Raw genomic sequence first — 24,619 nt, 5'->3', positions numbered from 1 at the left:
ACGTCCACACAGAGAAATGTGCAGACGTGCAGTAGAGACTTGTGGGAACACACAGTGACGGGAGTGGACAATTCATTTGCAACTGCTCCAGATTCAACTGTTATTTTCCTTATTTTTAGAGGCAGTTAATGCATGTCAATCATGTCAATCCCTGTTCTTTCAGTGTCGTTATTCATGTATTGGATCTATAGAACATCATGTATTGTATCGTTTTCCATTTTTCCATTTTCCATTTACATTTAAGTCATTTAGCAGACGCTCTTATCCAGAGCGACTTACAAATTGGTGGATTCACCTTATGATATCCAGTGGAACAACCACTTTACAATAGTGCATCTAAATCTTTTAAGGGGGGGGGGGGGGGGGGGTTAGAAGGATTACTTTATCCTATCCCAGGTATTCCTTAAAGAGGTGGGGTTTCAGGTGTCTCCGGAAGGTGGTGATTGACTCCGCTGTCCTGGCGTCGTGAGGGAGCTTGTTCCACCATTGGGGTGCCAGAGCAGTGAACAGTTTTGACTGGGCTGAGCGGGAACTGTGCTTCCTCAGAGGTAGGGAGGCGAGCAGGCCAGAGGTGGATGAACGCAGTGCCCTTGTTTGGGTGTAGGGCCTGATCAGAGCCTGAAGTTACAGAGGTGCCGTTCCCCTCACAGCTCCGTAGGCAAGCACCATGGTCTTGTAGCGGATGCGAGCTTCAACAGGAAGCCAGTGGAGAGAGCGGAGGAGCGGGGTGACGTGAGAGAACTTGGGAAGGTTGAACACCAGACTGGCTGCGGCGTTCTGGATGAGTTGTAGGGGTGTAATGGCACAGGCAGGGAGCCCAGCCAACAGCGAGTTGCAGTAATCCAGACGGGAGATGACAAGTGCCTGGATTAGGACCTGCGCCGCTTCCTGTGTGAGGCAGGGTCGTACTCTGCGAATGTTGTAGAGCATGAACCTACAGGATCGGGTCACCGCCCTGATGTTAGTAGAGAACGACAGGGTGTTGTCCAGGGTCACGCCAAGGTTCTTAGCACTCTGGGAGGAGGACACAATGGAGTTGTCAACCGTGATGGCGAGATCATGGAACGGGCAGTCCTTCCCCGGGAGGAAGAGCAGCTCCGTCTTGCCGAGGTTCAGCTTGAGGTGGTGATCCGTCATCCACACTGATATGTCTGCCAGACATGCAGAGATGCGATTCGCCACCTGGTTATCAGAAGGGGGAAAGGAGAAGATTAATTGTGTGTCGTCTGCATAGCAATGATAGGAGAGACCATGTGAGGATATGACAGAGCCAAGTGACTTGGTGTATAGCGAGAATAGGAGAGGGCATAGAACAGAGCTCTGTGGGACACCAGTGGTGAGAGCACATGGTGCGGAGACAGATTCTCGCCACGCCACCTGGTAGGAGCGACCTGTCAGGTAGGACGCAATCCAAGCGTGGGCCGTGCCGGAGATGCCCAACTCGGAGTGGGTGGAGAGGAGGATCTGATGGTTCACCGTATCAAAGGCAGCAGATAGGTCTAGGAGGATGAGAGCAGAGGAGAGAGAGTTAGCTTTAGCAGTGCGGAGAGCCTCCGTGACACAGAGAAGAGCAGTCTCAGTTGAATGACCAGTCTTGAAACCTGACTGATTTGGATCAAGAAGGTCATTCTGAGAGAGATAGCAGGAGAGCTGGCCAAGGACGGCACGTTCAAGAGTTTTGGGGAGAAAAGAAAGAAGGGATACTGGTCTGTAGTTGTTGACTTCGGAGGGATCGAGTGTAGGTTTTTTCAGAAGGGGTGCAACTCTCGCTCTCTTGAAGACGGAAGGGACGTAGCCAGCGGTCAAGGATGAGTTGATGAGCGAGGTGAGGTAAGGGAGAAGGTCTCCGGAAATGGTCTGGAGAAGAGAGGAGGGGATAGGGTCAAGCGGGCAGGTTGTTGGGCGGCCGGCCGTCACAAGACGCAAGATTTCATCTGGAGAGAGAGGGGAGAAAGAGGTCAAAGCACAGGGTAGGGCAGTGTGAGCAGGACCAGCGGTGTCGTTTGACTTAGCAAACGAGGATCGGATGTCGTCGACCTTCTTTTCAAAATGGTTGACGAAGTCATCCGCAGAGAGGGAGGATGGGGGGGAGGGGGAGGAGGATTCAGGAGGGAGGAGAAGGTGGCAAAGAGCTTCCTAGGGTTAGAGGCAGATGCTTGGAATTTAGACTGGTAGAAAGTGGCTTTAGCAGCAGAGACAGAAGAGGAAAATGTAGAGAGGAGGGAGTGAAAGGATGCCAGGTCCGCAGGGAGGCGAGTTTTCCTCCATTTCCGCTCGGCTGCCCGGAGCCCTGTTCTGTGAGCTCGCAATGAGTCGTCGAGCCACGGAGCAGGAGGGGAGGACCGAGCCGGCCAGGAGGATAGGGGACATAGAGAATCAAAGGATGCAGAAAGGGAGGAGAGGAGGGTTGAGGAGGCAGAATCAGGGGATAGGTTGGAGAAGGTTTGAGCAGAGGGAAGAGATGATAGGATGGAAGAGGAGAGAGTAGCGGGAGAGAGAGAGCGAAGGTTGGGACGGCGCAATACCATCCGAGTAGGGGCAGAGTGAGAAGTGTTGGATGAGAGCGAGAGGGAAAAGGATACAAGGTAGTGGTCGGAGACTTGGAGGGGAGTTGCAATGAGATTAGTGGACGAACAGCATCTAGTAAAGATGAGGTCAAGCGTATTGCCTGCCTTGTGAGTAGGGGGGGAAGGTGAGAGGGTGAGGTCAAAAGAGGAGAGGAGTGGAAAGAAGGAGGCAGAGAGGAATGAGTCAAAGGTAGACGTGGGAGGTTAAAGTCACCCAGAACTGTGAGAGGTGAGCCATCCTCAGGAAAGGAACTTATCAAGACGTCAAGCTCATTGATGAACTCTCCAAGGGAACCTGGAGGGCGATAAATGATAAGGATGTTAAGCTTGAAAGGGCTGGTAACTGTGACAGCATGGAATTCAAATGAGGAGATAGACAGATGGGTCAGGGGAGAAAGAGAGAATGTCCACTTGGGAGAGATGAGGATTCCAGTGCCACCACCCCGCTGGTCAGATGCTCTCGGGTTATGCGAGAACACGTGGGCAGACGAGGAGAGAGCAGTAGGAGTAGCAGTGTTATCTGTGGTAATCCATGTTTCCGTCAGTGCCAAGAAGTCGAGGTGCTGGAGGGTAGCATAGGCTGAGATGAACTCAGCCTTGTTGGCCGCAGACCGGCAGTTCCAGAGGCTGCCGGAGACCTGGAACTCCACGTGGGTCGTGCGCGCTGGGACCACCAGGTTAGAGTGGCAGCGGTCACGCGGTGTGAAGCGTTTGTGTGGCCTGTGCAGAGGGGAGAGAACAGGGATAGACAGACACATAGTTGACAGGCTACAGAAGAGGCTACGCTAATGCAAAGGAGATTGGAATGACAAGTGGACTACACTTCTCGAATGTTCAGAAAGTTAAGCTTACGTTGCAAAAATGTTATTGACTAAAATGACGAAGATGATACAGTACAGCTGGCTGGTGAAGTAGGCTAGCTAGCAGTGGCTGCGTTGTTGACTTTGTTTGAACGTGTAGCTGGCTAGGTAACCTCGATAGTTTCAGTACTACACCTTATCATGATACAAAGCAACTATGTAGCTAGCTAACATAGCACTAATCAAGACGTTCCATGTGATGGAATTGAATATAATATAATTCCTTCAAAAGTCAACGTTGCCTTTGGCTTCCTACAGATGACACATCGAAACACATCCTTTATCACAGAGAAGTTGTTTGTGTACTCTCTATGAGCAAGAGAGAGGAGTTGGAAAAGAGTCTATCTCCTCTCTCTTTCTGTCACAGCCTCGTTCTGTTTATGTAACCGACTGTCACCCCCTCAGGCACTGACTCGGGCTGAATTAACCTCTGTCCAAACTTACCAAGCATAACCACACGCATGCACACACACAGTCCATTTTGACAGGCGAAAGCGGCAGAGCCACAGTAAATGTATGTAAGCCGTTGCAAGCCTTCGCATGTCAGACAAATTAGGGATTCTGTGGCTGTCTGTTTGAGAGGAGACAGATGGACTGAGTGGGAGATGGGACTGATAGGGAATCGGTGTGCTTGTGTCTGCCTGTGTCCATCAACCTATATACTCAGTCAAAAAAAGATGAGCTGTACAAACCTGTTTGTGTTTATTTCCCTTGATGCATTTTGACATTTGTATGCTTTTTGTTGTGCCTAGCTTGGTCTTCTCAGAACTCTTAAACACTCTTAATCTGTGTATGCGTTTGTGAGTTCTGGCAGGCTGTTGAAGTGTGTTTGTTTGTGTATGAGATGGATGTTTGTGTGGGACTCAATTGGAGGGCAAGAGGAATTAAGCTTAAATTCTGCAGCATTCTGGCTCCTTTCGATTTCACCAAACAGAAATCTAAGTTAGCCGGGGTGAGTATTTTAAGAATGGCTGGATTTGAGCACATGCTTTTAGAGGAGACAGAATGAGGTTGAGAGAAAAATAGGAGAGCTAAAACTCTGATTCCAAATATAGGTGAATCACATGGTAGTCACTGGAGAATGACACATTAACAAATAAGAAATAAATACTTTTGTTTGAAATGGAGCTGAGTGTTTGAAGGGGATTGTATTTGATCATTTGGGGTATGATGATCACAAACATCTGAGATTCTGGAACACCATTTTATCCTCAGCTTCAGAGAAAACCTAAAAATACTATGCTGCTGTTGCCATAGTGATTTTGTACCACTGTTAAGCAACTGGACCACTTGCAATGGCAGCCTGAGCAGAGTTAAAAGAAGGGCAAGGGCATGAACAACACACACAGTCTAGAAGATAGAACAGTCCACTCAGTGGCTTTACTGTTACATTAACATCAACTACAGTCCCTTCTCAAGAGACTGGAGATATGACAGTTTATACTATCTCTATCAAATCACTCAATCTCTCTATCTGCAATCTCACACAGGAATGGGACTAGATAAAACACATCAAATATCTTTAGTATGGGGAGAAATGGAGAGAGTGATTTCAAGCAGTGAATGTGCGTGTGTTTGTGCGTGTCTGTGTGCCCCCTGCCCTGATCCACCCAGCTGTTCACCCTGAGATTGGAGCTGTGTCCTCTGGGTCACAACAGCCAGTTGGTCAGACCTGCTCCACATACAGTGCAGAGGTTAAACATGAGTCTCCTACCCCACATACAGAGGTTTATTAGCAGGACACTGACCCTTTAAATCAGTCAGACTAACTAGAGAAACAAGAGACCTGTAGACAGAAGACGGACGCACTGACCGACACAATGGCTTGTGCGTATTGCAGAAAGAATCTCTGATTGTCAATGTCCACCATATGTTATTTGTTGAAGCACAGCACATAGACAGAGTTAAAGGGGAAGTTGAGCTGCTAGGCAGATAATGGTCTATCACCGCTGCGTACACAGGAGACAGAGAGAGAAAAGCTCTGAGTGCTCAGTGAGTGGATCACATGTCTCCAGAAGTCTGTGACTCATAGCATTCCTCCCGAGACCGGCTGATTGACTCTCCTCTGTCTCGTTTCCTCTCGTTCCGCCTCAGACTGGTTAGGACCTGACGGTGGGCTGCCCGAGACACCATCTCCCCCCCAGCTCTGGATGACCTCACTTGACGTTTTACTGTAGTACCAGCCCCATCTGGCACCATCACACACACAGTCTCTGTATTCCTTTCTGGATCATACAGCTGTCATGTGACGCTTTGCATCATTTATTTTGATTAGCTCCAGAGAGCCCATGTTTCTCAGCAACCCAATGTGATCATGATAAATGTTCATCTGACATTTTAATAAACTGAAAGTGATACTCTGTTATTTAGATGGGATTCTAGCCTCCATTCGTAGACGTGATCTAACAGAGCAGTCTGAGCACTGTGGTCAGGTCTTTCCCCCTGACCCAGCAGGTGGTAGTGGGACTGCATCATAACTGACATTATGGAGCTGCAGTTCTCATACTTTCCAAGCGAATCATGGATTAAATTCTGTTTTATAAATGCGCTGGCACTTTGAGAGGCATTCCCCGTCATCATTCACATTAACCTTCCATTAAATGTGTATAATCTAAGAGCGTTGCCAGCCTTCTATTATAGTCAGGGTTCATTCTAGTTTGCAGGGCAAAAATACAAAAGACCCATTACAACCAATTGGACTCGATGTGCCAGAAGGAGAATAGATTTTGTTAGTGCCAAAAAAGATGCAAGTGACATTTTCAATAAATTATATGTTTTTCCATCTATTACATGTCAACATTGTATTAGCTGAAAGCTATTTTTAGAAAACACGTGGGGCAAGGAGCAGTTTTAGAAGCAGTAAAAACTTGCAATACAAGTTTTGTTTTTGTACTCTTGTACAATGTAGAAAATGTCTGATTGTAGTGACAATGGCCATAACTGTATAATACAGTATCAGCACACAAAGAGAACAGAGCAGAACAGTACATTTTACCACAGCCAAAAACATTTTTTATTTCCCCTCCAACAAACTGTGGACAATCCAGATAATATACAAGATAGACACAGTTGAAGTCAGAAGTTTACATACACCTTAGCCAAATACATTTAAACTCAGTTTTTCACAATTCCTGACATTTAATCAGAATAAAAATTCCCTGTCTTAGGTCAGTTAGAATCACCACTTTATTTTAAGAATGTGAAATGTCAGAATAATAGTAGAGAGAATGATTTATTTCATCACATTCCCAGTGGGTCAGAAGTTTACATATACTCAATTAGTATTTGATAGCATTGCCTTTTAAATTGTTTAACTTTGATCAAACGTTTCGGGTAGCCTGCCACAAGCTTCCCACAATAAGTTGGGTGATTTTTGGCCCATTCCTCCTGACAGAGCTGGTGTAACTGAGTCAGGTTTGTAGGCCTCCTTGCTTGCACTCACTTTTTCAGTTCTGCCCACAAATGTTCTATAGGATTGACATCAGGGCTTTGTGATGGCTACTCCAATACCTTGACTTTGTTGTCCTTAAGCCATTTTGCCACAACTTTGGAAGTATGCTTGGGGTCATTGTCCATGTGGAAGACCCATTTGTGACCAAGCTTTAACTTCGTGACTGATGCCTTGAGATGTTGCTTCAATATATCCACATAATTTTCCTCCCTCATGATGCCATCTATTTTGTGAAGTGCACCAGACCCTCCTGCAACAAAACACCCCCACAACATGATGCTGCCACCCCTGTGTTTCACGGTTGGGATAGTGTTCTTCGGCTTGCAAGCCTCCCCCATTTTCCTCCAAACATAACGATGGTCATTATGGCCAAACAGTTCTATTTTTGCTTCATCAGACCAGAGGACATTTCTCCAAAAAGTACGATCTTTGTCCCCATGTGCAGTTGCAAACTAGTCTGTCTTTTTTTATGCCGGTTTTGGAGCAGTGGCTTCTTCCTTGCTGAGCGGCCTTTCAGGTTATTTCGATATAGGACTCATTTTACTGTGGATATAGATACCTTTGTACCTGTTTCCTCCAGCATCTTCACAAGGTCCTTTGCCGTTTTTCTGGGATTGATTTGCACTTTTCGCACCAAAGTACGTTCATCTCTAGGAGACAGAACGCCTCTCCTTCCTGAGAGGTATGACGGCTGCGTGGTCCAATAGTGTTTATACTTGCGTACTATTGTTTGTACAGATGAACGTGGTACTTTCAGGTGTTTGGAAATTGCTCCCAAGGATGAACCAGACTTGTGGAGGTCTACAATTTTTTTCTGAGGTCTTGGCTGATTTCTTTTGATTTTCCCATGATGTCAAGCAAAGAGGCACTGAGTGTGAAGGTAGGCCTTGAAATACATCCACAGGTACACCTCCAATTGACTCAAATTATGTCAATTAGCCTATCAGAAGTTTCTAAAGCCATGACATAATTGTCTGGAATTTCCAAGCTGTTTAAAGGCACAGTCAACTTAGTGTATGTAAACTTCTGACCCACTGGAATTGTGATACAGTGAATTATAAGTGAAATAATCTGTCTGTAAACAATTGTTGGAAAAAATACTTGTGTCATGCATAAAGTAGATGTCCTAACCGACTTGCCAAAACTATAGGTTGTTAACAAGAAATTTCTGGAGTGGTTGAAAAATGAGTTTTAATGACTCCAACCTAAGTGTATGTAAACTTCCGACTTCAACTGTACCTGAACATGTCAAATAACAATATTAATTAATATTATTCTAACAAAATGAATAACATACAATTTATCTCCATTCACTTTATTATTTTAATTTTTAATTTTAAATTTTATTTAAGAAACATGTCAAATAAATAAAGATATAGTCTCTGTATGTAATCTATTTGCTATCTGAATATACCATAGTATATTCTATGAATGCAAAAGGAGAAGAATAGAGGGTGGCCAAATAAACTGGTATAGAAGAAAAATGGAAGATGAGATGTTGTTTTCTCTTTCCTCTCATCAACTTATTTCACACACATACAGCAGTTTCTCTGTTTGCTTTTTCAGAATACATCTGCCCAATCAGTAGCACACATCAAAATCAGTGCATGTGTGTGTGCTTGCATAAGGCAGGCACCTTTGGATCATTGGAATCCATGCTTGCAGTCTTGGACATAATTTCAAACTTTCTTGTGTGCCTTTTTCCCTAAATAAATAACTGGGTAAAATAACCAACTTTGTAATAGGTAACAGAGTAAGCAGGTAATGGCGACAACACACTGAGTCAACTAAAGAAAATATTACAAATGTCTCTTCAAATGTAACCTTCATGGGCCTTTGTATCCCTTACAGATACAAACAAAAACACCCAAATAAAGGACTCCTGTGGAAAAACTGGCTACAGCAATGTTCAGTCCCTATGTCCAGCCTCTGGAGTCCTGTGTTCTGCGTCTTCTATGAGTTCAAAAGAAAGAAGAGAAACTGTGTGTTTCAGTCTGTGCAGTGGTCCTCCAGCTGGGATATGATGGTGATGAGGTTCTGCAGACCGAAGATGTAGCCACTGTCCTGGCCCTCGTGCACCACACTGTCCTCCACATAGTCAGGGCATGTGGTGTGGGCAAAGTCAATCATCCTCACATCCACCGCCGGGCCAGGGCCTGTATCAGATCGGGCTGCCAGACGTCCACCTCCAATGCTACCACTTCTACCACTACTACTGCTGCGGGGAAACCCAAACGCACTTGCCTCTTCATCTTTCTCCACTTCCTCCTCTTCTTCCTCCTCAGACAGACTGTCCTCGGGGCCTCTGCGTGTGTGTGTGCGGGGTGGCTCACCGTCGTAGATGATGAGCAGGGAGGAGGAATAGAAGCGGTAGGACTCACAGCCCTCCAGAGCTGCCTGCATCTCCCTGAGCCTCCGCAGCACCGGGGAGAGCAGTTCGCGCCGCAGACGCCGCCCGTCATGGAAGAACTGGAACAGAGCCTCCTTGAAGCCCGACAGGGTTAGTTTACGCCCAATGTACTTATCCATGAACATGAGCTGACCCGAATCTGACTGGTATACCTGAGAGAGAGGTAGGAGATGGAGGGGTTCAGAAACACATTTCTTCCCTTTCATTCTGAACTAGAACTAAGCTATGCCTCCCCAATATATCATTTCAGACTCTTCAATTCTGCCTCATCCCCATCAATAACACACAAGTTAACATTGTGCCCACCTGCATGCCACAGAGGCGTACTCCGATGGAGGCAGAGGTGCTTTGCTGGCACTTGCGGATTTGCATGACCTTCTTCTCCTCGGACACGTTGTCACCATGCTGCCGCGTGCCCATCTTCAGGTCCAGCACGCACGGAACCGCGTGACGCCACGTCAGGTTCTCCAGCAGGATGAATTCTGGGAAGGGGTCCTGAGTCAAGGAGCCTCTGGTTACAGGAGAATCACATCATATTCCTAATGCACCTGGTTGGAGACTTAACTCTCCGCTAATGTAGTAGGAAGACCTGAATCCCTATCAGCAGACACTAATTCATCAGATGGACCGGACACCAATCCATCTCGAGCCTTTCCTCGCATCAATCCACTTCACTAACAAATACACAGATGTCACAAGTGGATTATCTGTGAGATTGTAAGGCTACTTTGGGCACAAGATTCTGCAGAGCGAAGAAATAGGCAGTACTACACAGTAATACGTTTAGGTACAGTACATGGACAAACTTTGCAGGCAGGTGCTGGATGGCCTGATGTTCAAAGTGGTTGTTCCACGCTGAAAGGATACTGTACTGGTTGCGGTGCTTGGCGTTCTCCTTCATCCTCTGCAGGTGTTTTTGTTGGAGTTTGAGTCTCCATGGGTTGTGTTGGATGGCGTTTCTGCTTCCCAGAGGCACCTCATCCTGCTGCAGCCACTCCAACACCTCCCCCTCGGGCTTATGACTGGGGGAAATAGGAAGAGAGGGGAGTCAGGAGGGGTGGAGAGCATCGAGCTTACATTCTAGAACCTACAATGTGTCTCAACCTACAGGTAAACAGGTAACTTCCAAAAGAAAGGAAAATGTGTCATACAAAGTATCTTGAAAGCAGGTGCCTCCAGACAGGCATGGTTCATGAGTATATTAAGCAATTAACATCCCCATCATGGGCGGCAGGTAGCCTAGTGGTTAGAGCGTTGTACTAGTAACCGAAAGGTTGCAAGATCGAATCCAAAAGCTGACAAGGTGAAAATATGTCGTTCTGCCCCTGAACAAGGCAGTTAACCCACTGTTCGTAGGCCGTCATTGAAAATAAGAATTTGTTCTTAACTGACTTGCCTAGTTAAATAAAGGTTAAATAAAAATGTTTAGTGTCATGTATAAAAATGCCTAGTTGCTCATTATTTTGACTAGAAGAAGAGATCTCAGTGACTTTTAAAAGAGGGATCTCAAATGAGCGGGTTTTAAAGTGTGTGTGTATTTGTCTCAGTCACCAGTCACACCAATAAATAGACATACAGGCTATCTCAGTAGGTCTCTGTAACAGTGTTTCAAGTGCATCCGTCTCTCTCTCGTCTCTCACCTCTTGTCCTTGTCTTTGCGTGAGTCCGGCAGACTCTGGGCAGACAGCTGCTTGATGCCCCACTGGAGCATCTTGCTGTTGGGCTCGCCATTGACCGATGGGTCTATATTCTCCAGGTCCCCCACCCCAGAGTCACTTTGCAGGGGATACGCTATGAGACACAGGTTGCCCTCCTCATCCTCCTCAAAATTCACAGATACCACACCTGAGGGATAGAGAGAGACGAAGAGAGAGAGGAAAGGAAGAAGAACAACCGGTAAGACATCAACCTCATAGAAATTGCAAAGCAATGGTTATTTTGACTCTCTCTCTCTCTCTGTAATACTGTATTTGAATTTCCAAGCAGGAAATATAATCAACTGGGAAGTATTTGTCTGGGCAATTCCACAGTAACAGAATTGCGCTGAGACTAAGAATTTTCTATAAAAATATATGCCAAACAAAAACCATTGACTTCAAAGTTAAACAAACCATACAACTCACAAGGACTACTTTTAACACTTTACACTGAAGATTTCACAAAAACACATTTACTGGAAGAACTGTGCAGATGCAAAGCTTGGTAACAGAATTCCGGTAAATCTCCCTCAGTTTTTTATGTGAACATGTTTTCCAAAAACTCTGAATGTCATTCTCTTCATGGTGATGTATCCTAAATAGGTACACAAAAGTATAAATATGCATAATCCTCCTTTGCATATTTGGGTACTATTCTACACACTATTTGGGTATAGCTCTGCCCCCAAACTAGAACAAATTTGTTTCGGCCGGACCAAATCTGAACCAATCATAAACCAGGTTTCCATCCAACCGAGCAAAGTACATGTCGGATAAAAAATGTCACGACAGGCCTGATGGAAACAGAAAATTTGTGGGTGGGATCTTTTTGTGTCGGTAAAATGAATGATGCGAGAAATGATGGTGGAAATGCCTTTATGTGCAAATATTGATATAATAACCATAATATCAATGTAAACGTGGAGTCACACGATATTGTGTGGTCCTCCCACTAAGACTTTGGGAAAGCATGCAGTTTATTAGGCTACAGATGAAATAAGATATGTGGTGAAAGTGCACATTGACGAGCTTGATTCTCCTTTCCAATAAACATCGTGGGTCTTATTCTGATGATCGATGCGTGGCTGCCGTTTGACAAATAGAAATCATCTCGTACTCATCACGTAGGTAGCCTGCCCACACTGTTTCTGTGAGCTGTTGGCTAGAGCACATGTGCCAAGACCAGAGATTCGCTATATAACGCAACATTTCTTCTGACAAAACCATCAGTGGAGTTTAAATTCAATGGAAATCCATTGTATTTTGCATTCGGTACATGTGAATGTAACCGCAAAAGTTATTTATATGTGCACTACATCATCAAATAACGACTGTTATCTGCAACAAGTCAATTTGATTGAAACATCTCTGGTGGGAAAATGTGCATATTGTTTTTGTGGATTTTAGAATATCAAAATCAGTCACCAATTGGATGGAAACCTCGCTAGTAGAGTCTATGTTTCACAAGTTTGGACATTGAAGTACAGCACAGTAGAGCTCAGTAGAGTATCCAGTACAGTATAGTTCTGTACTGTAGAGTACAATACATTATACTGTCCTCTACTCGTGTGTTCTACTGAACTCTACAATACTGTACTGAACTCTACTTTTCTTTACTGTCTACTGTGCTGTACTGTCAACTTGTGAACCCAACTGTAGTTCGTGACTATTATGATTTCCCATTGTAGCCAATTCAATTGCAGAAATTCCGTTACCGATTTTTTTAGAATATTCCTGGTAACAGAATTTCTAGTTATCACTTAACAATTCATGAACAAAATTGATATCAGTAAAATCACAATAACTAATGGATAGGTCTACCTTTACTTGTTACTTCTGTGAACTTTCATTATCCTCCCTCCTCATGAGGGAGATGAAATTAGATATGTGAGTTTACTTATTTACTTATTCAAATTTTTTGGGATGGAAAATAGTATTTAAAAAAAATATATACATATTTCTTAATCTAAAAAAGATAGTCTTAGCTTTCACTTGACATCCAATTTAACATGACACTATGAACTTCACATATTGGTGCTCAATGATCCTTTTACATGCAAATGACTGTCTCTTACCCCCAACTCTTCTTACTCTCCTGCCTTCCTAAAGTTCCAGAGCTGTCTGCCCTGGTGTCTCTCAACCTGATAGAGATCAAAGGACCTGGACAACTCCATAACAAACATACACACAAATCTCCCAACTCGGATCTTGAGCGAGCGAGAGAGAGAGCGCAATGGAGATATGGGGCTTGGGAAAAACCAATAGAGGCTGTGTCTATCTGGAAATCTTGTTTATATTTGTGTACAGTATGCTGTTGTGTCAGCACACACACACACACACACACACACACACACACACACACACACACACACACACACACACACACACACACACACACACACACACACACACACACACACACACACTCAATATTATACTATCAATCATGCAGAAAAGGAAAGTTACTTCGAACACAAACCACCGAAGCTCGAGCAGATGCAATCAAAAATGCTATTGATTTGAATTGATTTGAACTAGTTTATCAAACCATTATAGCAGTAATATTATTAAACAGTAGGCGACAGAGCAAAATTAAATAAAACATCTTAAAAACACCATAGAGTACCAACCAACACAAATGTAAACCTATGCATATTGCCTTACAACAACTTGTGCAATAAGAGAACAGAACAGCATGCACCGTTTGCAGTCTCTGTAGATGGACCAGATGGATGAAGTGAAAGCCTATTTCAGTCACTCAGTCTCTCACGCCCATCCCGCAAGTGCATCATTCTAACCCCCCTCTCTCATGAGTCATGCCCCACCCTACCCTATCCAGAATCATCCCACCTCTCTCACCCAGCCACCCCAACTCTCTGTGGGGATGCACAGGACACAACAGCTGCAAATATTAACATGGAAAGGTACTGTAGCTCAAAGGGAAGATTGAAGATGAAGATAGAAAAGGGAGATACAGACTGGGATGAATTGGATCTCCTCTTCCTTGTGTGCACACACAGGTTCACCTTTCACTTGTCTGTCAGGGACTAAAGACAAACAGCTGCAGTGAACCGTAACAGTGTTAGATAACCCACTGTTAAAGGGCTAGACAGTGGAGGGGAGACGCAGCACTTGTGGTGGAAGGGGAGAGTTAACCAGATTGAGAGGACTTTAGGACCCTGCAGGTCCACACTGCCTTCTGAATCTCAAGCCTTAGATACTGATGTCATGGCATGACAGATTCACCCCTCTCCTGTTAGAATGCATATTTATGTGTGCAACTAAACCTGTCTTCAATTAACTTCTCTAGGGTAGGGGGCAGTATTTTGACGTCCGGATGAAAGGTGTGCCCGTAGTAAACTGCCTGCTACTCAGACTCAGAAGGTCGGATATGCATATTATTAGTAGATTTTGATAGAAAACTCTGAAGTTTCTAAAACTGTTTGAATGATGTCTGAGTATAACATAACTCATATGGCAGGCAAAATCCTGAGAAAAATCCAACCAGGAAGTGTGGAAATCTGAGGTTTGTAGTTTTTCAAGTGATTGCCTATACAGTGACTTAGGGTTCATTTTGCACTTCCTAAGGCTTCCACTAGATGTCAACAGTCTTTAGAACATTGTTACATGCTTCTACTGTGAATAGGGAGAGAATAAGAGCTCCTGGAAGTAGATGACTGAGAAAATGACATGAGCTCAGTGGCGCGCACTCACATGAGAGTTAACTGTGTTCCTTTACTTTTTTGAAGATATTGGAATTGTCCGGTTGGAATATTACTGAAGATTTATGATAAAAACATCCTAAAGATTGATGCTATACATCGTTTGACATGTTTCTACGAACATCAATAGAACTTTTTTGGACTTTTCGTCGTGACATTTCGGCGCGCTTCCTGCATTTAGAGTAGTGGACTAAACGCGCGAACAAAAAGGAGGTATTTGGACATAAATGATGGACTTTATCGAAGAAAACAAACATTTATTGTGGAACTAGGATTCCTGGGAGTGCATTCTGATGAAGATCATCAAAGGTAAGTGAATATTTATAATGTAATTTTTGTCATTTCTGTTGACTCCAAAATGGCGGGTATCTGTATGGCTTGTTTTGATATCCGAGCGCTGTACTCAGATTATTGTAAAATTTACACCGCAGTTGCATTAAGGAGAAGTGTATCTATAATTCTTTGAATAACTGTTGAATATTTTATCAACGTTTATGATGAGTATTTCTGTAAATTGATGTGCTCATTCACCGGAAGTTTTGGGAGGCAAAACATTTCTGAACATTATACGCCAATGTAAAATGGGGTTTTTGGATATAAATATGAACTTTATTGAGCAAAACATACATGTATTGTGTAACATGAAGTCCTATGAGTGCCATCTGATGAAGATCATTAAAGGTTAGTGATTCATTTTAGCTGTATTTCTGGTTTTTGTGATGCCTCTCCTTGCTTGGAAAATGGCTGTGTGGTTTTTCTTGTCTCGGCTCTGTCCTAACATAATCTAATGTTATGATTTCGCCGTAAAGCCTTTTTGAAATCGGACAATGTGGTTGGATTAACGAGAAGTGTATCTTTAAAATGGGATATAATAGTTGTATGTTTGAGAAATTTGAATTATGAGATTTTTGTTGTTTTGAATTTGCCGCCCTGCTATTTCACTGGCTATTGAATAGCGTCCCACATACCCCAGAGAGGTTAATGCATACTATACTACATTCTACCTGCTCTGCATGCTCTATGGGCAGAGAAACACAGCTCCAACTGGTTTCTGTGTGACTGCACACAGGGGCAGGACACCCTGGTGGTGCTCCAATGCTACAGTGCCCTCCTGTGGCCAGGTCCAATAGCACCTGCTACCACACAGCATCCTGGCTGGCATGCAAAGTCCTACCCTGGGCCTTGGGAGAATTGACAAAACCCACCTGATCCTTCCGTGGAGGGCCATAGTCAGACTTCCTGAAAACACCCTAAAACCATGGGCTTACATGGACCGTGAATAATGAAAATTGCATAGTAAAAAATGCATGCACCTGCAATAGCCTACCCTCTTTTCCAACTGCCTTCCATACCAATCAAGAGATAGTGAGAGAGAGGATGTAATATGGAAAAAAGAGAGAGAGAACACAGCAGCACAACATTAACCCAGTCACACACAGTAGATGGATGCGGTGGAGGTTGGGGTTAGGAAAGGGGGATACTTAGTCAGTTGTACAACTGAACGCATTCAACTGAAATGTGTCTGTCGGGGTAGTCTCTTACCTCTGTACTGGGGGGTGAACTTCCTCATGGCGCTGGGTAGGCTCTTGTAGAACTGGTGCTCTCGGGGGATGAGGGGCTTGCAGATGGTCTGCTCCCCGAAACGCAGCACGCAGCAGTGGCCCCCCACCTGGTGCATGAAGGGCTCAAGCGGGACCCCTTTCTCCAGATAGTGTTGTAGCTGCTGCTGCTTGGCCTGCATGGTCTGAGCCTCCATGACCGGACTCATCCTCCACTGACCCGGAGTACAGCGACGCCACACGCATTAGTCTCCCTCCTCAGGGACACAGTACAGCAGGGCCGCAACGGGACAGTCGGACGACCACACGCAGGCCGCTGGGTATCTCTGTTGATGTCGTTGTCGTTTATTTTGATCCCTTCTTTTCTTTGGTTCCCTCAGAGGAGGCTGTGATTATCTCTCCTCTGTGCAGGAGGGATTTTGCAAGACAAAAACAGAGGGAAGTAGGAAGAGAGAGAGAGAGAAATATCATCTCGACGTTTGTTGATCTTAAATCCCTTTTTTCCTCCTGGCCTTAGAAAGTAGGTGGCAGAGAGGTGTAGGAACAGACAGTCCTTTGTGTCCTGAGGTTGAAAGGAAGGTTTGTGCAGCTGCTTCTGCTTTCCAGAGTCTGGTCTGCCTGACTCCACTGAAACCCTCCTGACACTGACAGCCTGCACTTGCTCTGACTGGTAACTCTCACAAGCATAAACCCGCCCACTCAGCCCACTTCAACCAATCACAAGCAGGAGCAGGTTGTTGGGTGGTAACCCTTCGAGGGAAGAGAGCGTGCAAACGAAGAGGGATGGAGGGGGCTTGGGGAGGGGAGAGAGAAAAAAGGAAAGAAGCAGAAAAACAGAGTACGAGGAGGGATGAGCTGAACTGAACTCAGCTATTTCTCTCTGTATGACAGAAGCGTTTTAATCTTAACCTCACACAACAAACTGCATTTCCTCATTCAGACCAACAACTGAGAGGGTGAGACTGGTGATAAAATAATGTAGACCCAGTGCCCACATATTAGCTACTGCCATTTGACATTCGCAAAGACAGAATGCCACAAACACACTCATAAACACAGTAACAATGAGTTTTCAATCAGAGAAATAACATTGAGAGCAACAGAATGTTGATTATGGAACAAACAGCGATCTGGTATGATGTAAATAACGGTATCAGTTAAGGTGAAGGTAGTCTTGAGGGCAAAATAGAACATGGAATAAAACAGTGTTGTTCTCTTCCAGTTTACTCTGCAGATAAACTGTCAACCTTGCCTTAGCTACTAGCTAGGCATAACATGCTAACTGGGGGCCCTGTACAGCAGAAAGAGTCCGTGGATAGAAAGAGAGCGACAGAAAGAGAGGAGATGGGGTTCTTGTGTTTCCTAAGCTGCGGACTGTAATTCTTCCCTTCTTGAAAGAGATTAGCCTAGGCTACCACAAAGGGAGAACATACCAACTCCTCATTCACAGAATGGCCAGTCACTACAGGACAGGTAGGGAGTCGGGAGTGTGCGTATGTGTGTGTGTGTGTGTGTGTGTCTGGCCCAGTGGCAGAGGAGAAGATATACACTGCCTTGTTCTCCTGAGATCACAGGCAGCAGCAGCAATCCCCACAGTAATCTCTCTAACCCAGCCTCCTGGAACACCCCAGGGTGGAAATGGGCCACAGGAAGAAAGAAAAGGAACTAAAACACACAAACAGAGGCTGACGCCACAGGGCACAAAGGGACTATCAGGTAGGCATTAACTCCTTGCCATCCACATTAGCACCACGCCCCCACTGCCTCAGACACACGCATTACCCAACACTGATATAGCAATACGTCTGACGCTCTGGCCATGTCTTGACCATTCATCTCTGACCTGAACATTGGTCAATATCCATGCCAATGGTAGCCTATTGCCAGAAGACATGCTGACTTTGGCCTAAACTTTGCAGACACTTGCAAGACTTTAGGGAGGGGCACAAGAATGTCAGAGAGGAAGAGAGAGGTGCCTGTAACCTTGCTATAGAGCAGTAAAGTAAGGTTGTTGGCCGTTAGTGAGGTGGGTAGAGCATTAAACAGCGTGTTCCTGAAGTATGTGCCAGAGGGACACAGAGACACAGATGATCCACTGACAGACCAGGCCATAGGCTGAGAACCAATAAGAGCAGCGTGGCAGTCCTTTTCACCTCCACACATCTCCATAACACGCACACACACAGACGTCAGACACAGTCCCAAATGACACTTGCCAATAATGTCTGACTTCCTGGCAAATAACATTCTCACACTAATAGTTATTGCCAGCACTGAAGAGAAGTGGACTTTGGCCTGAACTTGAGAGACTTGCAAGACTTTAGGCAGTGCTACAACAATGGACCCATTTTTGAGGGAAAGATCCCCAGGAGTGGTGGGTGAAAGGTGGGTAAGGTTTGTTTCATGCCCACGTCATGCCAGGGCAAGGTCGGTTCCAGGCATTAGAGACATAAGCGAACTCAGTCTGGGTCTCAACTTACTGTTGAGAGTAAGAAGAGTAGAATACACCAGGTGCAATTTCGAAATTTGGTTGTCCATCAGCAGTTTCTCTTGTTATGTCAGTCACTCAATTAGCCATGTCAGCTAACAAGTTTTTGATTGGTCCATTAGTCTAGTAGCTAGCCAGCTAAATTTGTACTAATCATGGCTGAATACCGACCGGCATGCAGGGCACGTGTACAGGGACCTTGACCTCCAGGGGGCCCCCGTTTTGCTGGTGGCACAGAGCTTCTAATTTTTCCTAATTGGAGATGTTCTCTTTTCTCCTTCAATAACCTATCCATCTACTCATTTGAATTCCATATTGTCACAAGCTTAACATTGTTGCCATCTATCGCCCACTAGGTGTCTTTAGAGAGTTCCTCAATGAGCTTGACACTTTGATAAGCTCATTTCCTGATGATGGCCCACTGCTCATCGTACTGGCCGACTTCAACCTCCTGACGTCTGCCTTCGATTAATTTCTTTCCACCTCTTGCTTTCACCTCCTTGCCTCTTTTGACTTTCCCCTTTCCCAGTCCCCTCCCATACATGAAGGGAACATTTTGGCATTTGCTGTATGGTTGATGAGAAACTCCATATTCCAAATGTACGGTCCCTTACTAGACATCCGCAAATGTTTGTAAAATTCGCAGACGGCGGCGGGCCGTGCACCAGGGCCAGATCTTCCGGAAAGTCATCGAACGAAGTCTCTCGGACATTCGGTTTCCGTTTTCAAAATGTTTAAATTTTTGGTCATTTTTCCGGTGTCCCGGAAAATACCACCAGATGGCGAATGTAATCATATTGCAAATGTACAAAACATCACCAATCACGACATGGCCATTTCTCCTAAACGGAAAAGACTTCGAAGATGAAACTTGGTGAGCATAGGTTTGGCATAATGGGCAGTTGGCCCCGAACAAGATGGCGTCGAGGCCTCAACGCTTTTTGAGTTAAGGCCATTTTTCTGTGATTAAAGGTCAAAAACGAAAATAGAGCGCTAACTTGACCGCTTCACGTCAAAGTACATGAACCTACGGTGTCAGGAAAAAAAGAACCAGACATTTATCCATCATAATTTAAGAGAAATCGTACAATGTACAATTGGTGATGTTCAAAAAAATGTTGTTTTTTCCCCAAATAAAGTTACAGATCCAGTTGCAGTGTGTTCAGACGAATCTGTTAAGGTGGGTTTTGGAGCTCTGCGAGATTTGTGATTTTCTGAAATAACACACACTCATTCAACCCTCTGTAAATAAGTCGGTTCTTAACGTAAAGACTTAAAACTCAATATTCTATAAGAGCCTACCCCAAGGAGGATATGCGTTCACTTTCAGCTTCCCGTGTCAACTGGAAGTGCCTTAAAATGGTGTCATAGGGGCTGTTACGAAGGGTTAAAAAGGTCAGATCTTTTCAAAACTTCATATGTGTGATTAGGCAACCCTCATGAACTGTAAATCAGTCAATTCTCCCAACAGATGTCATAGAAAAGCTCTCTCTCTCACACACACACACACACACACACACACACACACACACACCAAGGATGGAGTGACACAGTGCAGGGCTTAAAGACACACAGAGCCTGCAATTGCATTACCATAATCTCCAGGCTGTGCCGAGTTCAACAAGATGCCCCGCTTGACTGTAGCTCACTCGGTCTGAGAACAGCGACCGTGAAAAAAAGAAGGCCCAAAATTAAGCCTGGCCCTAAATTTCAGGTGCTTTTGGGTGACAGCGGGAGAACCGTTAGGGTAAGAAGCACAATTCGACCTCAGGAACGTTCCTAATGCCCTGAGGTGGTACTGAACGCTGTCTTCCACTCGTCTCCCTCCTGGATACGCACCAGGTTGTAAGCGCTCCTGAGATCTAGTTTAGTGAAGAAGCACGCCTCGTGCATTGACTCAATCGCTGTGGCTATGAGAGGTAGCGGGTAACTGTACTTCACAGTGATCTGGTTAACCTGTCTGGGCTAGGGGGCAGTATTTTCATGGCCGGATGAAAAACGTACCCAATTTAAACAGGTTACTACTCTGGCTCAGAAACTAGAATATGCATATTATTAGTAGATTTGGATAGAAAACTCTCAACGTTTCTAAAACTGTTTGAATGGCGTCTGTGAGTATAACAGAACTCATATGGCAGGCAAAAACCTGAGAAAAAATCCAACCAGGAAGTGGATTACAGTTTTTCAAGACTGGGCCTATTCAGTATTTAGTGACTTAGGGTTCAATTTGCACTTCCTAACGCTTCCACTAGATGTCAACAGTCTTTAGAATGTGTTTCAGGCTTTTGCAGTCAACAGAGAGTGAACAAGACCTCCTGTAGTCTGATGACCGAGAGAATGACAGGCCACAATTATGCGCGTTCACATGAGGAGGTAGCTGTGTTCCAAAACGTTTTTCAAGACACTGGAATCGTCCGGTTGGAATATTATTGAAGTTCTAAGTTAAAAATGCCCTAAAGATTGATGTTTTACAACGTTTGACATGTTTCAACGAACGTAAATCTAACTTTTTGTTGTGAAATTTTCGGCGCGCTTCCTACACTTGGAGTAGCTAACTGAACGCGCAAACAACAAGGAGTTATTTGGACATAAATTATGGACTTTATCGAACAAAACAACATTTATTGTGGACCTGGGATGCCTGGAAGTGCCTTCTGATGAAGATCAAAGGTAAGTGAATATTTCTAATGCTATTTATGATTTTAGAGGACTCCAAAATAGCTGGTATCTGTATTGCCTGGTTTATTTTTCTGAACGCCGTACTCAGATTATTGCAAAGTGTGCTTTCCTCGTGAAGCTTTTTTGAAATCTGTCACAGCGTTTGCATAAAGGAGATGTTCATCTATAATTCTTTGAATAACAGTTTAATATTTTATCAACGTTTATGATGATTATTTTTGTAAATTGTTGTGCTGATTGACCGGCAGTATTGGAGGCAAAATATTTTCTGAACGTCACGCGCCAATGTAAAATGCTGTTTTTGGATATAAATATCAACTTTATCGAACAAAACATACATGTATTGTGCAACAATGTCCTAGGAGTGTCATCTGATGAAGATCGTCAAAGGTTAGTGCTTCATTTCGCTGTGTTTTGGGGTTTATTGACACATGTCCTTGCTTGGAAAATGGCTGTGTGATTATTTTTGTCTATGTACTCTCCTAACATAATCTAATGTTTTGCTTTCGCTGTAATGTTTTGCTTTCGCTTTTTGAAAATCGGACAATGTGGTTACATCAAGGAGACGTGTATCTTTAAAATTGTGTAAAATAGTCGTATGTTTGAGAAAGTTGAATTATGACATTTTGTTGTTTTTCAATTTGCCGCCCTGATATTTCACTGCATGTGTCCCGCAGGTGGGACGCTACAGTCCCACCTAGCCCATATAAGTTAAGGGCTCGATAGTCAATAGACGGGCGCAGACCTCCCTCCTTCACAAAAAATAAACTCGAGGAGGCGGGTGAAGTGGAGGACCGAATGTACCCCTGACGCAGAGATTCGGAGACATATGTCTCCATAGCCGCCATCTCCGCCTGTGACAGGGGATACACGTGACTCCTGCGAAGTGCGACGTCTACCTGAAGGTTTATCGCACAATCCCCCCGACGATGGGGTGGTAATTAGGAACCTAGGAAGCTCTTTGCTACCTTCTCCTCCCTCCTGAATCCTCCTCCCCCTCCCCCCCTCCTCCCTCTCTGCGGATGACTTCGTCAACCATTTTGAAAAGAAGGTTGACGATATCCGATCCTTGTTTGCTAAGTCAAACGACACCGCTGGTCCTGCTCACACTGCCCTACCCTGTGCTTTGACCTCTTTCTCCCCTCTCTCTCCAGATGAAATCTCGCATCTTGTGACGGCCGGCCGCCCAACAACCTGCCCACTTGACCCTATCCCCTCCTCTCTTCTCCAGACCATTTCCGGAGACCTTCTCCCCTACCTCACCTCGCTCATCAACTCATCCTTGACCGCTGGCTACGTCCCTTCCGTCTTCAAGAGAGCGAGAGTTGCACCCCTTCTGAAAAAACCTATACTCGATCCCTCCGATGTCAACAACTACAGACCAGTATCCCTTCTTTCCTTTCTCTCCAAAACTCTTGAACGTGCCGTCCTTGGCCAGCTCTCTTGCTATCTCTCTCAGAATGACCTTCTTGATCCTAATCAGTCAGGTTTCAAGATTGGGCATTCAACTGAGACTGCTCTTCTCTGTGTCACGGAGGCTCTCCGCACTGCTAAAGCTAACTCTCTCTCCTCTGCTCTCATCCTTCTAGACCTATCTGCTGCCTTTGATACTGTGAACCATCAGATCCTCCTCTCCACCCTCTCCGAGTTGGGCATCTCCGGCGCGGCCCACGCTTGGATTGCGTCCTACCTGACAGGTCGCTCCTACCAGGTGGCGTGGCGAGAATCTGTCTCCGCACCACGCGCTCTCACCACTGGTGTCCCCCAGGGCTCTGTTCTAGGCCTCTCCTATTCTCGCTATACACCAAGTCACTTGGCTCTGTCATATCCTCACATGGTCTCTCCTATGATTGCTATGCAGACGACACACAATTAATCTTCTCCTTTCCCCCTTCTGATAACCAGGCGGTGAATCGCATCTCTGCATGTCTGTCAGACATATCAGTGTGGATGACGGATCACCACCTCAAGCTGAACCTCGGCAAGACGGAGCTGCTCTTCCTACCGGGGAAGGACTGCCCGTTCCATGATCTCGCCATCACGGTTGACAACTCCCTTGTGTCCTCCTCCCAGAGTGCTAAGAACCTTGGCGTGATCCTGGACAACACCCTGTCGTTCTCCACTAACATCAAGGCGGTGACCCGATCCTGTAGGTTCATGCTCTACAACATTCGCAGAGTACGACCCTGCCTCACACAGGAAGTGGCGCAGGTCCTAATCCAGGCACTTGTCATCTCCCGTCTGGATTACTGCAACTCGCTGTTGGCTGGGCTCCCTGCCTGTGCCATTAAACCCCTACAACTCATCCAGAACGCCGCAGCCCGTCTGGTGTTCAACCTTCCCAAGTTCTCTCACGTCACCCCGCTCCTCCGCTCTCTCCACTGGCTTCCAGTTGAAGCTCGCATCCGCTATAAGACCATGGTGCTTGCCTACGGAGCTGTGAGGGGAACGGCACCTCCATACCTTCAGGCTCTGATCAGGCCCTACACCCAAACAAGGGCACTGCGTTCATCCACCTCTGGCCTGCTGGCCCCCCTACCTCTGAGGAAGCACAGTTCCCGCTCAGCCCAGTCAAAATTGTTCGCTGCTCTGGCACCCCAATGGTGGAACAAGCTCCCTCACGACGCCAGGACAGCGGAGTCAATCACCACCTTCCGGAGACACCTGAAACCCCACCTCTTTAAGGAATACCTGGGATAGGATAAAGTAATCCTTCTAACCCCCCCCCCCCCCTTAAAAGATTTAGATGCATTATTGTAAAGTGGTTGTTCCACTGGATATCATAAGGTGAATGCACCAATTTGTAAGTCGCTCTGGATAAGAGCGTCTGCTAAATGACTTAAATGTAAATGTAATGTAAATGTAATTGAGTCGCCTTCTTCTTAGAGAAGGTGAGAGCCAAATCGGAATAGTCGGGGGGAATGCGCACGGTGGAGACCTGGTCTGGACTTTCCACCGTAGTAGCACCAATGGAAACCCCCAAACACCTCCCCGAGCACTCTCGCGACCACCCCGTGAGAGCCCTCCATTGCCATGAAACAGTGGGGTCATGACAGGCTAACCAAGGAAGGCCTAGCTCCACGGGAAAAGCAGGAGAGTCAATGAGATGGGTGATAACAGGAGAACTTTAATTTTCACCCTGGCCCAAAGGCACAGGCGAGGCAGCACAAAGCACAACCACGGTAA

At 45.3% G+C, this 24,619-nt stretch overlaps 1 protein-coding gene across 1 annotated transcript; it reads right to left on the bottom strand.

Annotated features, from left to right (window-relative positions):
- Positions 1–6,412: 6,412 nt before the first annotated feature.
- Positions 6,413–16,901, bottom strand: LOC106582920 (inositol hexakisphosphate kinase 2). Its single transcript, XM_014166546.3, has 5 exons — positions 16,250–16,901; positions 10,929–11,133; positions 10,156–10,310; positions 9,595–9,770; positions 6,413–9,440 (listed from the first exon to the last, which is right to left on the bottom strand). Exons 1-5 carry the CDS (start codon positions 16,473–16,475, stop codon positions 8,868–8,870), a joined length of 1,335 nt encoding a protein of 444 aa, XP_014022021.1. The 5' UTR covers positions 16,476–16,901; the 3' UTR covers positions 6,413–8,867.
- Between the last annotated feature and the right edge of the window lie 7,718 nt (positions 16,902–24,619).

This window comes from Salmo salar, chromosome 22 (genome assembly GCF_965601325.2).
Source record: "Salmo salar chromosome 22, fSalSal1, whole genome shotgun sequence".
NCBI lineage: Eukaryota > Metazoa > Chordata > Actinopteri > Salmoniformes > Salmonidae > Salmo > Salmo salar.
This window is presented reverse-complemented; position numbering and strand designations above follow the sequence as displayed.

Bases quoted from the DNA above. Each gene is read 5' to 3' on its own strand.
- LOC106582920 (XM_014166546.3), bottom strand. From the start codon at position 16,475: ATGAGTCCGGTCATGGAGGCTCAGACCATGCAGGCCAAGCAGCAGCAG. The intron at 10,311-10,928 runs GTGAGAGACGAG...TATTTCCCCCAG, and splicing joins CGCAAAGACAAGGACAAGAG to TCATAAGCCCGAGGGGGAGG. The intron at 9,771-10,155 runs GTATCCTTTCAG...ACCCCTTCCCAG, and splicing joins CAAGCACCGCAACCAGTACA to AATTCATCCTGCTGGAGAAC.